At 40.3% G+C, this 15,488-nt stretch overlaps 1 protein-coding gene across 1 annotated transcript in view; it reads left to right on the top strand.

The window, feature by feature from the left end:
• LOC311229623 (immunoglobulin-like and fibronectin type III domain-containing protein 1) overlaps nucleotides 1–15,488 on the top strand; it is a gene marked incomplete at both ends in the record, with an annotated part of 89,754 nt that overhangs the window by 73,860 nt on the left and 406 nt on the right. The window contains 11 exons of the mRNA XM_084315699.1: nucleotides 2,495–2,619; nucleotides 3,245–3,386; nucleotides 3,511–3,804; nucleotides 3,944–4,243; nucleotides 4,397–4,573; nucleotides 4,713–4,841; nucleotides 5,009–5,317; nucleotides 6,040–6,125; nucleotides 6,239–6,431; nucleotides 7,938–8,231; nucleotides 8,628–8,954. Of these exons, the coding sequence (XP_084171825.1) occupies nucleotides 2,495–2,619; nucleotides 3,245–3,386; nucleotides 3,511–3,804; nucleotides 3,944–4,243; nucleotides 4,397–4,573; nucleotides 4,713–4,841; nucleotides 5,009–5,317; nucleotides 6,040–6,125; nucleotides 6,239–6,431; nucleotides 7,938–8,231; nucleotides 8,628–8,954 (2,376 nt within the window). The remainder of the gene's footprint in view (nucleotides 1–2,494; nucleotides 2,620–3,244; nucleotides 3,387–3,510; nucleotides 3,805–3,943; nucleotides 4,244–4,396; nucleotides 4,574–4,712; nucleotides 4,842–5,008; nucleotides 5,318–6,039; nucleotides 6,126–6,238; nucleotides 6,432–7,937; nucleotides 8,232–8,627; nucleotides 8,955–15,488) is intronic.

Genomic DNA, 15,488 nt, shown 5'->3' with positions numbered 1-15,488 from the left:
ATATCTAACCCTAACTAACCGTACTGTCATGCACTTGTCCTAATAAACTAACCTACACTGTAGCACTCAACATAAAAAATCGTTATTCCAAATTCAATGTTTACAATAAATACGTTTGTTTCCTTTTCAATTGGTGTACCTCCCCTTAATTATTAACCACAGAAAAGCAATAATTTCCCATCATAAATTATGGAAATAAAGATGCAGTGGTCTTTGAAAAGTTATATACAACTTTTAGGGCCATTTAAAATTTTCTTGAATTGATCGTGTGCCATGATTGGTGAAAATCACTGGTGTCACCACCTCTTGCAATGTACTATGTACAACCCTAGAGGGAGACATTATACCATGAGACTAGCAGTGGTGAGGAATGGTTAGACCTAGTAAGACATTACCACGTAGTAGTACTTGGTGGCATCCGCGGTAATATCCCTGAGAGCGAATTGGGCTTCGGCTTGCGCGAACCAAGCGTTGGCACTCTGCGCAGCTTGAGTGAAACTGCGTTCAAAGTTCTGCGATCTGCGTTCTGTTGTCATGTTCGATATAATCTCCGAAATACGTCCAAGGGTCACAAATGTAGGAATGCAGTAATGATAGCGTAGACGGAGTCGTGTTCCGATGCAAAAACACTCGTTTATTACGCACAAACAACACTTCCATTCAACTTTCACTCGTCTGTCTCTCTTTAACTACGTCATCCCCCGCTAAGGGTCATGGGAGATGTAGTAAACACCACAAAAGGCTAGAATGCCGTGAATTATGTCCCAGTAAGTAGCCACTACACGCAAATCATTAATCATACATCCAAAATAGCATACGTTTATTATTATACACGATGATGATACAGAAAATTACAGAAAAATTAGAAATGCATGGCAAAAGTAGCATTTATTTTCAGTAATTTAGAGACCCCCCAAAGATTCACAAATCATGTATTCAGGGGAGCTGATGTCTGATCTAGGGGAGCTATAGCGGACCCAGCTCCCCCCGTGGATCGCACCCTGCTTGCAAGCATGGCATAAACTATCACTCATTGGCTTCTGCCAAAATAGAATGAGACAGTTGTGTGCTTGATATGCTTTTCTGTATCGTCTTTGCATTTGTTTGCTCTTGTTGCATTAGCAAATGTGCCCTTAAATGCTTGTTCCCATTAAATAATGTTGTCAAGTTAATTGTACAACAGAACAGCAATTGTATATTATTTTATATGTATAATAGTAATATATATATATATATATATTAGGGCTGTCAAAGTTAATGCTTTAACTTTGGAGATTCATTTCAATTATTTAAAGCGTTAATTTTTTTTTAATCTAGATTCATCTATGGAGTGAAACATTTTCAACGTTCTGAACTTTCAGCAGTATCTTTGCTTGTTCTTTTTTTGCATTGACTCGTGCACCTTTTTGAAAATCATCTGTCATGAAGATGGAACATATTTTTGTTGTTAATATGATTTATATTACTGGTAGTTCATACAAGACATTATCGTCCTCTAAGCCAATCTGCACTTTAACATAGGCGTGGGTTGTTTTTATTTATGTTAGCGCCGCGATATAAGAAAGAGGTTTAGCTGAGTCAATGTTGATGGTTTTGTTGAACATTTGTATTTCACAGGAGAGAAACTGTATTCAAAGAAAGCTATTAAAATAGTCTTTGAATCTAAATATACTTTCTTTGTGTTGATTTTACATCAATTCCATGATTTTACTCAAGTAAACATATGTTAAAAGCTTCGGTCTTAAATAGAAAATTAGATTTTTTATCTAGATTAATCTAGATTAAATACAGAAAATTGTGAGATTAATTAGTTAATTTTTTTTTATCTATTGACAGCACTAGGGCTGTCAGTTTATCGTGTTAATTAGATTAATAAATTACACAGCAAATTATCGCGTTATGAAAATTTACTCAAAATTAATAAAAGAAATTAAAAAATATTATAAATCTTTTTTTTTCTTTTTTTCCCGAACGTAGAACAAACATTTACAAACTTTTTTTTTAAATGGTCCATTTGCATGTTCTTGGTATCTGAATCTAGGGACATCTATGGATCTCAGGGAATGTATTCTCCCAGTGTCAGAAATACTGTGTCTGTTACTAGACTTGAGTAAATTGTAATGAACCAAATGAGAATATCAATTAAATTATTATTTTTTTACTGTGAATAACACCATGCTAAAATTGACCAGACATGAAAAATCTAAGCAAATGTATAAAGGGAAGATGATTAAACAAAAGGTTTTGTAGATACAGTACTGAATTCTGTCATCCGGACACATGCAATTTGAAATATGATTATAGAATATAAAATATCAGGCCTAAAATGGTTATGCGATTAAAATGCTATTAATTAGATTAATTAATTACAACTCCTGTAATTAATTAGATAACATTTTTGTATCGCCTGACAGCACTAATATATATATATATATATACATATATATAAATACAGAGTAATTATAGTTGACAATATTCCTGTGCTGATTTACAGATCGGGGTGTTCATTTTATTAGTGGACTGTCAGATACTGGAGCTAATATTGGTGAACCGGCAGAGCTATCCTGCAAACTAAGCAGTGAAACCTGTGAGGGACGATGGTACAAAGATGGAGAGTGTGTAAGTCATGCACTCAGGAGGCGTGATTTTTTTTCATAGCCACAGTTTGTGAAGACGCTCTCTGATTGGCTAGCCCGCGTACAGTGAAGACCCTCTCTGATTGGTTTAGCTCCAAAGGGCTCTTCCGCCTTGTACATATATATTCTCTGCTTCGAAGTGGTTATGCTTTGGCCCTCTTTTGAAGTGGGTTATGCTTAGAGTTTATCTTTAGAGCAGGGCGATGGACAACCAGCCCTGATTCCAAACTCTAGGCATAACCCACTTCGAAAGAGGGCCAAAGCATAACCACTTCGAAGCAGAGAATATATATGTACAAGGCGGAGATTTCTATCCCAGAGCCCTTCGGAGCTAAACCAATCAGAGAGGGTCTTCGCTGTACGCGGGCTAGCCAATCAGAGAGCGTCTTCGCAAACTGTGGCTACGAAAAAAAACATGCACTCAGGAGATGGGAAATTTCCTTATTTCAAGCCTGCCATTTTTTCTTGATGCTCCAATCACAAGCAACAGTTGTGATTGGAGGTTCAAGAAAAAGGGGTGGGGCTTGAGATAGGTCTATTAACTCAAACACATGCATCAGTAGTTCAAATATGTAATTTACTGATACTCAACATTTTAATCTGAGCAGCTAACCAATGAGCATGGTGTAAGAATCATCAAAGATGGAGCCCTTCACAAGTTGATTATTGATAGCTGTAAGGAGGAGGATGCAGGTGTGTATCGCTTTGAGGCAGAGGGACGTAAATCTGAAGCAACACTTAAAGTACAAGGTAAGCATGAATATTAGTACCACTGTGGGATAGCAATTCGAGAAAAGTATTTGACAAATTCTACTTGAGTGGTTCCATGTCTAAGTCCATGTTTGACAACTTAAGTTTCCTTTTCACATTGAAGATCCACCAAAGATTGACCTGGACGCCCTGAGAAAGTTCTCAGAGACTGTCATTGTAAGGGCAGGTGAAACTGCTGAATGGAAGCTGCCCATCTCAGGTGGGACTCCAATGACTATACATTGGTACAAGGATGATGATGAGCTTCTGACTGGCCTCAATGTCAAGATTGACACATCACCCACACAGAGCCAACTACGTATTTCAAAGTGCCAAAGGAAGGACAGTGGAGAGGTAAAAATCAAAATTAAGAATGAATTTGGTACAATAGAAGCCACCTGCAAGCTTATTGTCCTTGGTAAGTAAATTGTATTATAAATGTTTAACAATTTGTAAGAAGTTAGTTAATTAAGTAGGCCTACTTTTCATTATTTTTGTTCTGTTTCAACTTTATCTTGAGAACATTTCAGAATTTGTATTAAATTGTCTTTCAACAGACAAACCCACCCCACCTCAAGGACCAGTGGACCTTATGGAAAGTGCTCTGACAAATGTTGAGTTCAAATGGAAACCTCCAAAAGACAGTGGTGGCTGTCCAGTGACAAACTATATAATAGACCGCCAACAAGTAGGACGCAATAAATGGATAAATCTGGGGGAGATTCTGGGGGAGACCCCTTGTTACAAAGATACAGATGTGGACCCTGGAAGGAGATACTGTTATCGAATCAGAGCCAAGAATGCAGAAGGAGTCAGTGATGTCCTGGAGACAGAGGATATTTCCGCTGGTGTATTACGTAAGCCAACATAATTCCACAGTCTGATTACAACAATTTTCCCAATTTTGTATTGTCAGGGTGGAACAAGTTTCCTTTAAAAATGAATAAAATCTTGTAGTAGCTCAATGTCGATAAATGAAGGAGTAATATCATGGCACAATTGCCTGGCAGGTTATCCTGGGCCTCCTGCGGCACCTAAAGTGGTCAGTGCTTTCAAGGACTGCATCAATCTGACATGGAATCCTCCTACCGAAACTGGAGGATCCAAAATAGTGGGGTACAATCTGGAAAAACGCAAGACAGGAAGCAACTACTGGACCCTTGTGAACCAAGGAGAGCCTATCAAAGGTATCACTCCCATTTGATGACAATTTCCAGGAATTGACCAGTAATTGATCATAACTGACTAGAGAATATGGAAATGAATGCCTGTCTGTGTGTATCATATTTGTAATGCAAATCTAAGCAGTTCCACCTTTCCTCATAGATACAAAGTATGCAGTTACAGATGTCTTTGAGGGGGCGGCGTATGAATTCAGAGTGACAGCTATCAACCTATCTGGTACTGGTGATGCTAGCATTCCATGTGACGCAGTCTTTGCAAGAGATCCTATGAGTAAGTCATTCACATTGGACTCCTATACTTAAAAGCAATGCTCTTCACTCATTGAATTTTAAATGTGAGCCATCATTACATATTTAGTTTATGTTCATACATCACACAAGGCAAAATGTTGCATAAATACAGTAAGGTAATAATGTGTCACATTGCTTTAATTCCAGAACCACCAGGTAAAGTCCTACATCTAAAGTTAACGTCCTCCAATTACACAAAGGTTTCTCTGGCCTGGACTAAACCTATGATGATGAAAGGGGTGGAGGACGAGGCCCAAGGATACTATGTAGAGATCAGGCCAATTGACTGCCTTGAGTGGAATCGCTGCAATGCCAACCCAATTACTCCAACTTCTTTCACCATGCTTGGCTTGAAGGCAATGGCTATATACTGGGTGAGAGTGATTGCCACCAATTATGGAGGTGATGGGGAGCCCCAGGGTTTTGACAATTACATCACCGCCATGCCTCCTCCTGGTAAGACATCATCTTGTTTAAATAAAAGTTGACTGTCTCTTCTTTAGAGTTCTTAAAGGAACACGCCAGCATTTTGGGAAATTAGCTTACCGTCTTCTCCAGAGAGAGACAAGAAGATAGATACCAGTTTCCTCTCTGTGCGTTTAATAGAAAGCTATCTGGCTGCACGTTAGCCTAGCTTAGCACAATGAATGGAAGCGGACATGGCCGGTTAGCCTTTGGGAGAGGTGTTAGTTGGACAATGCCTAGGCTAACCGGCCATGTCCACTTCCATTCATTGTGCTAAGCTAGGCTAACGTGCAGCCAGATAGCTTTCTGCTGAATGCAGAGAGAAAACTGGTATCTACCTTCTTGTCTCTCTCTGGAGAAGACGATAAGCTAATTTCCCAAAATGCTGGCATGTTCTTGTGGGTGTGGGACCTACTTGTGTTCACACAAGTGTTTGATTTCCAGATGTTCTGCATATCAAATTATATTTATACTGCCCCACAAAGGCAAACAGAAGCACCTGCATATGAAGAGAAAGTATCAACTCTTGAGCCAACAACGTATTTGTTTTGAGGATAATTATATATAATTGTATTACATTTGTTACCCTCTATCTCTGCTTGTGCTTTGCTGTTTGCCTTAGAACATTTTATAAAAATTAACCAACTAGAATAAAGTTGGCCAATGAGAAAATAGTATTAATCAACTATTTTGCCCTAAATCTACCTTCCAAGTGAAGCCAAAGTTCACAGACAAGAACATGAAGACCTTTGTGGTGGAGAGGTCAGGGAATACCGTCCGTGTCAACATCAACTTTGAGGTAATGTGGTACAGCTCTGCCTGCTGATGGATTCAGTGGATAATGTATGCAACTGTATGCAAGCGTTCCCTCAGATGCTGCACTATCCAATATTTCTTTAATGCATTCCACAGGCCTCTCCCTTGCCAGAAATCACTTGGCTGAAGGACAGTATTCCTGTGTCCAAACATGTAACAGTTACCAACTCAGATAAAGGATCTCAGCTCTTGATCCCAATATCTGAGCGCTCCGATTCTGGCATCTATACTATTGTGGTGAAGAACATTGTGGGTCAGGAGATCTTCAATGTGGAAATCAGAGTTACAGGTTAGTGTAGCTAAGAAGTTCCACTTTTGATTATTAATTAATTCCTTTATACTGATCAGAAGAAGCAAACCTTGCTATTATCCCCAGACAGAAATGCTAATACATAAATAGAAATAATCTAATTCAATTGTTATTTATTTAGATTTTGAATTCATTGACCGCCGGGGATTAGACGGGGCCCCATTCTAGCATTGCCACGCTTTAAAAGATAGGAGTGTGTCACCTTGTTTGTAGAGCTATAACTATATTCTATATTATAACTATGGATACAATACGATGGCCCATTTGACATCACCTATCTATCGTTCAATATGTGAAAAAGAATACATTTTTCCATCCATACGTTCCTGTGTTATACCGTGTTGAATATAAGTATCGTTATAGCGTGGTCTGGGGTAATTCCCGAAAGAGTAATAGGCTTATACGTCGTTTTTTGATGCTTTGATCGTCACCAACGGCATACATTGTGGAGTAACGTTACACACATACAGTTGCGATCAGGGTGAAGACATGGTTGGATCAACGCAAGATTGATATCATAGCCCTTACCTTCACTAGGATGTACCCCAAAAAGAATATTCCAATTATCTGATTGCGAGTCCCAGTATTGGTGTCGATCGTGTCGCCAACATAATCCACCACACATCATGCATCGGGACCATTTGATGCGTCTCAATCCAATTGTTATAACCGCTCCATTCGCCCGACAAAGAAAAGTGAGCCCGGTGACATTTGGACGTTGCACAGGCCAAGATACAAGGTTCCAAAGGGTACTCGATACCGCCGTCTAGCTGGATGCGGCCGGTATTGCACTTCGGCGATCTCAGACTCATTCCCTATGGTAACACCGAGGTCCCCGGATGAATAATGAATAAAAATATTGAAAAAAAAAAAAAAAAATCAAATAGCGGTTGTCGGCCAAACACGTATATAAAAATTGTTGGCAGGGATTGAGTTAAAGGATAACAAACCCTATCTGCGGTCTGTTTACCATGTACCTGACACATAGAGACCATAATTACACTGGTCTGTCCAGTATTGAGCTAGCTACAATTCCCCTGCAGGCTCTCACTGGTCTACAATAGCAGACAATGGGCAATCGTAATTCCTTTGCAAAAACAATGAGTGTATTTTTCCAAGACGGAAGCTCAGTGTGTATTCTTACCAGTCTCAGTTTGCTCTCCTGTGAAATGTATAAAAAAAATTACGTACTTTACAGCCAACCCCTCTCTACAACTAGCTAGAGTGCGGAGGTTTGGAACTGTTGTTTCAACATTCGAATTGCGATACAACAACATTCATTTTGGACCCACAAAAATGTTTTCAATGGTAAATTCATTAAACAATACTTTTTTTTGTGGGAAAAGCAATACTTTTTATTCCACACCTTTCTAAAAACTCTGTGGGTGTAATATTATTTTTTTCTTTTTTAATGATTACTCTACATAGAAATGTTATCTATAGTACCCAGCGATGTGGATTTCAATGTCTATTGTCTTCTTCTAGATGACCCCAAGCCTCCTGGACCATTAGAGTTGGAGGAGAAGATTACCGGAACAGTGACTCTCTCCTGGACTCCTTCCCCAGACGAGAAGAGGGACGACAGGCTGCACTACAAGGTGGTCAAGCGAGACTCTGTCAAACGCAACTGGAGAACAGTGGCAGACAACCTCTTCAACAACAAGTGCACCGTCGACATCTTGCCCGGGCGAGAGTATTCCTTCAGAGTGTTTGCTAAAAACGACATTGGCCAATCAGCGCCTGTTCGTGCCCCCGCATGGGAGACCAAGAAAGAAAAAGGTTTGTGTCTCCCGTTGAATTATGTATGAATAGGAATTCCCAATTAGTTTAATAAGGATGTCACAATGACAAACTCAGTCCTAGTGAGTCGGTTCTCACTCTCTAGGTTCTAACTATAAAACATGATCCTCTGACACACCTCTGTCCTATGATTTACATGTGCATGCACCTTTGTGAATGTATATTGGTGTATTAGTAATACCACAAAGTAAGTATTTATGCAGCACTATTTATAAACTTAGGGAAATGATCAATCCCACATGTTGCTTTGGGAGCTGCTGGCCAAAGAGCCTTGGATAAGGAGAGAATTTGGGGCTTCCTTTTGTTATCAGTCCCACATTTTACATTTGGTATCTATAACTTATAATATGTATTTGTCTTTTTGAAACCACACAGCGAAGTTCAAAGTGGACATGCCAGAGAGAAAGGGATATAACCTCCAGTCACCGCCATCGTTTATAGTCCCTCTTAAGATGCGTACTTCTCCACAAGGTTACGAGTGCCATATGAGCTGTGCTGTGAAGGGTGTGCCCCCTCCCCGCGTCACATGGTACTACAACAACATCAGCCTAAACACCAACACCAACTACTACATCACCAACGTATGTGGGGTATGCTCCATACTCATACTGAGGGTTGGACCCAATGACAGCGGGGAATACAAAGTCCTCATAAACAACCCACTGGGAGTAGCTGAGAGCTCAATGACACTGAATGTCAGAGGTACTATACAAATACAAAATTGCATTGTATCCCTCCATGGGGATGAATGTTGTAGGATGTCAAGTGTATGAATATGATATTACCTACATTTACAAATGGCAAATGACTAACACTGCTCTTTTTTGTTTTTTTGTTTCAGAGAGAGATGAATAATTGCAACCTGATTGAGGGGAGAAAGTTGAATCTGCTAATACATGTGTCTTGGAGGCCAATTGGTTTAGATCTAACCCTTGTTTAGAGTCGAGAAGGCCTAGTCTACTTTTTGTGTGAAATGTAATATGAATATGAATTAGCCTGTGATTACATTTTCCCATGCATGACAGAAGATGTGGTCAAATAAACTAAAATAAAGTGTGTCTCATGCATTTCAGTGTTCATTCATTTACCAATCTGTAACTTTGGTAACTCACAACATGAACTGTTTAGTGAGTTGATTGCATGAGTTGAAGAGGAACAAAGTTAGGATGTCTCTGTAAATAACATATACACACATAGGCTACGTTCAGACTGCAGGCAACGGTGGCCCACTGTTTTTCATGATAGTGTGCACAGCACAAATCACATGTAATCTGATCTTTTCAATTCAGCCACTTTCATATGTGGTCCTAAATCAGATAGCCTACAGGTCTGATTTTTTCAGGTCAGAATTCATTCAACTTTTACATCTCTAGATTGACATTAAGTTACAATTCTGGCCTGGCAGAAGTCACTCTGTGAATACAAACGTGGAAGACAGACATCTGTTTCTGTTAAGCCATTCTGTGCTGCTCTCTTTCTCCTCATCCTTATCCTCGTTATCATCTGCTCAAGGATTCATTGACTCCCACTGCACATCAACTTTTACAGTGAAACTGTAAACGCCGACTTCAGTGGCCTCCATGTTGACTTCCGTAAGACAGCGCACTGCGTGTGACGTCTTTGTTTTGTTTTATTTGAGCATGCGGGTCAGTTCAGGACCATGACCAGTTCACACTGGAATCTGATATATATTTAAAAGTGAACAGCCAAACAAAGAAATCGGATCTGAGCAATAAATTCAAATTTAGCACTAAGGCCTGCAGTGTGTGAACGTAGCAACACTGAAGGGAATGGGTTTGAAAAAACATACATCTGCCTTGGTCTAGATTCTAGAAGTGTATTTAACAGTAAAAAGTTGGTGAAGGATGGAGAAGTTGAAGATGTTGAGGGACTTTCCAAAAGTGAAATGGAGGAGAAATCGGGAAAGCTTTTAAAGTAGGCTTGAAAGCGGTGGAGAAGAATGTCAAAAGGCCAAGATGAGGTAGTGGAAACAGTGAAAAAGAATCTTTCAGACGTCCAGTCTGTGAAAGTGACAAGAAGCAGGCTGGTCATTATTGAATGCATTTTGACTGAGCAGCAACCGAAAATGAAGAGGTTAACAAGACGAGGCGTACGGTGAAGGGATTCGACTTATTATTTGCCTTTCACCTCACTTCCTCCTTTTGTGCCCTTGAGTGAGGTGAAATGCAAATAATAATATATAATAAAAATTTATAAAATATAATACGTTGATGCTGTTATGCTTTGATTGGGAACTGCATGATTAGGTTTTAGCTAACTGTCAGCACAACCATGAGGCGGGATCCACCGAATGTCCGTGAAGGACGACACAGGATCAAGTGGCTAGAATACAATATGTTCATATGCATAATCTGTAAAAAAAAAAGTGTCTTCTCCTCTTTAACAGCCTGCCTTGCTAACATTGTCACTGCAGACCCGACGATAACCATGGGCTTACACTTTTCTCCAACTCTATTGTTTGTAAACAGGTAAATGTACTGCATTTACAACTTATGCCTCACATTCACCCATTCATTCACACACCGACAGCGGAGGCAACCATGCAAGGTGCCAACCTGCTCATAGAGAGAAGTTAGGGGTTAAGTGTCTTGCTCAAGGACACTTTGACACATTGCCGGGAGGAGCTGGTTACCAGATGACCGCTCTACCTCCTGAGTCACTGTCACCCCCTGTTTGTCCGTTTGTCCTGCATCAACTGCTCTGTTGCTCGAGTGAGTCAAGACCCTTCAGTAAAAATATTGCAAATGAAAAACTGCATTACAGTACACATTAATACAAGGTTATCAGCACTAGGCAAATGTCTTTTTACTCACTGTAAATAGTAATTATGTATGTACTTAAATCAAACTCATGCAATGAATGAAATGGGGTGTGTGTATCTGTACAAAAAGGGACATCTGGAGTGAAGTTTGTATAGGATGACCCACATCTATGTATGTATTTGAATTACACAATCAGTGCAATCAGCTGTACATAACTTGTATCTTTATTTATCATACATTTCAAAACATTGTTTATATCCAAAAATCAATAAAGATAATAATTATATTCTAATCTAACTTACTTGACATGCCCACAAACATAGTAATCATGGCCATCCAACGTGTAGGTCTGCAAAGCCTCACCAGGGCAGGGTCCAGGCACATATGAATATGGATGGGAGGTTGGAAGGGTCAACATCATCATTCACATTGTAAGGCGCAGGCAATGAAATCATGTGCTCAGCTCACCTAAATGGCTGCTTTTTTATATAGCGCTTTTATCCAACGCGCTTTACAATTTGTTCCTCACATTTGACCCATTCACTTACTGTACACATTCACACACACATTCACACACCGACGGCGGAGGCAACCATGCAAGGTGCCAACCTGCTCATCGGGAGCAATTAGTGGTTAAGTGTCTTGCTCAAGGACACATCGACACGCTGCCCGGGAGGAGCGGGAATCGAACCGGGAACCTCCGGATTGCCAGACGACTGCTCTACCTCCTGAGCCACTGTCGCCCCCCCACCTACACAAAACTGTAATTTATTTGACATATCCATCCAAATATCCTGCCTCTAGGTTGAGTGAGTAACTAGACACTGGGTATTGTTTACTCTCTTCCTTTAGGCGGTATCTTCTTGGCATATCCATCTTCTCTCTGTTGTTTGCCTGTCTCTCCTCTGTGGCTCGTCGGTCTCTCCTCCCTGGATTGTCGGACTCTCCATACTGTAGATCTCATTCACTTTGCCAGCGTCACGTCTCCTGTCACTTCTGTTTCTCCACTCTCCTATACTTACACATTAAGTGACAAAGCAAACTGAAGGTTGTCATCAAACAAATTGCCATGAATTCAAATTACACACACACACACACACACACACACACACACACACACACACACACACACACACACACACACACACACACATGCACCGATAACTGTAATGGTTTTCCAACTCTCTCTTGCCAGCAGGCTCTGGTGGTAACACTTAAGTCAGTGTGACAACCTAAAGAATCATTATCAAATCATTGTTATTTAGCTTCAGTGTTGAACATCTGTTCTAGATAGCTAGTTTAGATGACCAAATCTATGTGCTAAATAAATAAACTAAACTAAATCCCTATCTAACTGGTGAGCTATTGTTAGAGGTAACAATTAGCTGGCTAGTGGCTAGGCAGGCTAACGTTATTACAAAGTTACGTTGTGTTACTATTAGTTAGTTAACATTAGCTAGGTACCTGCTACAGCTCAGCTGTCCATCAATAACGGTGTCAGATTAAAATGGTTAGGCTATAGAGAAGTATAAGCTACGAATCAGAGCAAACAACAAAATATGATTGGAATTCTAACTGTCTCACTCACACGGTACATACAGTAAAGTAAAATGTTTTTTTTGTCTCATACCTTCTTGAGGCAGGTGTCGCAGCTCTGGGCCTTCTTCAGATATACTCTGAAGTATTTTTGTTATTGCCATGAAGTCAAGGGAGTTTTTTGTATAGCCTGCGTATATGGGAGATTCGGTAAGCACTGTGATGTGTGTGGTAAGCTTATACAGTCAGTATTGCGTCATAGTCATAGGCGAAGTCGGCGTAGGGGGAGATAACCTTGTGTCTAACACAACGAAGGAGCGGACAACTCAACAAAGACACAAGGAGATTCCACTGTGCATCAGCTTGTAGATAGGCAGTCCAGTGCCTCTCAGGAGCATCAGCTTGTAGATAGGCAGTCCAGTGCCTCTCAGGACCAGGGAGGGCAACAGCAAAACAAGTAGAAATTCACTGGAGTACACAGACAGTTTAGGCCCTTATTTCTGGTGCATAAACTAGACTAGCACTTCAATGTGTCTTACATCTTTGTCAGAGTCAAGTCAGGTCAACAGAACATCAGAGAACAATGTCTTCACGAAATATGGATCACTAACTCTATGGTATTGCCATTCAATGTTATTGAGGACTCCTATGATATGATTACACTAACGATTTTGTTGTGCATTTCTTCATTACGACAGCTACAGATACATGTTGCTATGTATTTTTTATTTATGTTAATCACAGCCTATCATGCAATTAACGTGTTTATAATTTATTTGTCTTATCATACAGCCCTACTCTATTTACAGCTAGAAAAACATACCTGTAAGGACATTTCGACTGTACACATAGACAGGTTTAGACAACGGATTCCATAAGCACCTGCCGTCCTATCTTCTAATAGCCTGCAATATATATTTGGCAGCAAATAAAACGTACATTATGGATTTTCAATTAAACTTTTGAGCATTTTCTGAATCTGTGTTACCATTAAAAGCGCAAAAAGAAAGTAGTAGCAGTCCAGTCCAGTCTCTGAGTGATGATGTAGTATGTGTGAATAGGGAATACAGTCCTACCGCACCAGAGTGGTTGAGGGGGTCGGTCGTTCCAGAAAAGATTGAGAGGACCGTCACATCCAGGAGGTTCTTGATCTTGGGAAGCTCGGCATGAAAGAATCAAGCCATACAAAATCCTGACCTGTTTGAACAAACAGGGTTATAAAATGCATTCAATCAAGTGACAATCAAGTTTTAGAAGAAGCACCGTTGAACTTTTTGTGGCTGTAGCCTATTATTGGTTCATTCATTTTCAGGACACATTTCAGGAGTTTCTTGTGTATACATCGAATCTACCTTAGGGTTAAGAGAGGTATTTTTATATTTTAGCAAATACATTTAAATGTATTTATTTCAATTTTAAATAATTATCACATTCTTGGTCAGAATTAAATTACTATTTTAAAAACAATCATTGATTGATTGATTGATTGATTGATTGATTGATTGATTGATTTATTGATTGATTGATTGAAATTTGTATTAACAGATTGCAGAATGGGTACAATATACAGTACGGCTCAATACACACAATTGTTAAGGGAATGCAGACCAGAGAAAGACTTTTTTTTCGTCTTGTTTACATCAGGGTCCCCCATTTTCAATTCATAATGACATATATGACATACAAGACATACACAGATATACAGTACTGTTACATTTATGACATACACAACATACAGATATAGATATATATCATGACAATTATGACAATTATGACATACAGATATACAGTACTGTTACATTTATGACATATATACAAATATACAGTACTGTTTAACAGAGATCATAACAGAAACTATATACATTCGAGGGGGAGGAAACTGTACATTAGGACTTAGGAGGGGAGGGGGTTGGGTGGGTGTTTGGACATTTACCGGGGACCAGTTTCGAATTGCAGCCTCCCGTAGGTGCTCTTTGAGGGCGGCTCTTTCAGGGCGGTTTTGAAGGTGGGTATGGATCAGTGGTGCAGTCGTAATTATGGGCCAAGGCCAAACGCCACGCGCGCTCCCGCACACGCGCATACATGTCTCTCTCCTCTTTCATGAGGCGGAGCTGGGGACGAGACGGGCGGTCTTTTGTCACATAACACGCCCAACACTCCACACACACACACACACACACACACACACACACACACACACACACACACACACACACACACACACACACACACACACACACACACACACACACACACAGTCTAGGTGATAACTGCCGGCCGGCGCGACGACACAGAAATGACTCGTCGCGCCGGCCGGCACTTATCACCTAGACTTTGCATAATAGGATGCGCGCACTTCTGCCTCAGTTACGAAGCCTAACGCCACGGGCACACTGCTAACGAATGAATTTCACGCGCGGCTCCCTCGTGAGATCGCGCGCCTGGTCAGGCACACTGGACCTACGACTTGAGCGTGCGGAAGCGCAGCGAGGAAGGCACATTTACATTGGGACAGCTGTAAATGCCTAGTCTATATGCGAAGTCAGTCATTTTAGAATGATGATCAGTGTGACTGTACTCCTGAAAGAGCAGCGTGTAGCCCCAGCAGCAGCAAGAGCTTATTATTATTATTATTATTATTATTATTATTATTATTATTATTATGCAACATTGTATTAGTTATAGGTATAAACAAACATACAGACAAACATTCGAGGCGTTTATTTGCAGATACAGACACAGCTGGTTGAACAACATCTATATCTGTGGTAAGAATGCAGATATTCAATTGTATTTCTGTGACAATGCGCGTGGCGCACGCCTCCCGCGCCGCCTCAAATAGGATGGAAGCGAAAAGATAGCTTGCCGCTCGGGAGCCGCTCGCGAGGCGTGCTCCCGCTCGCGGCCACTGGGTGCA

The sequence above is a fragment of the Notolepis coatsorum genome, assembly GCF_963971535.1.
Source record: "Notolepis coatsorum genome assembly, chromosome: 6".
NCBI lineage: Eukaryota > Metazoa > Chordata > Actinopteri > Aulopiformes > Paralepididae > Notolepis > Notolepis coatsorum.
This window is presented reverse-complemented; position numbering and strand designations above follow the sequence as displayed.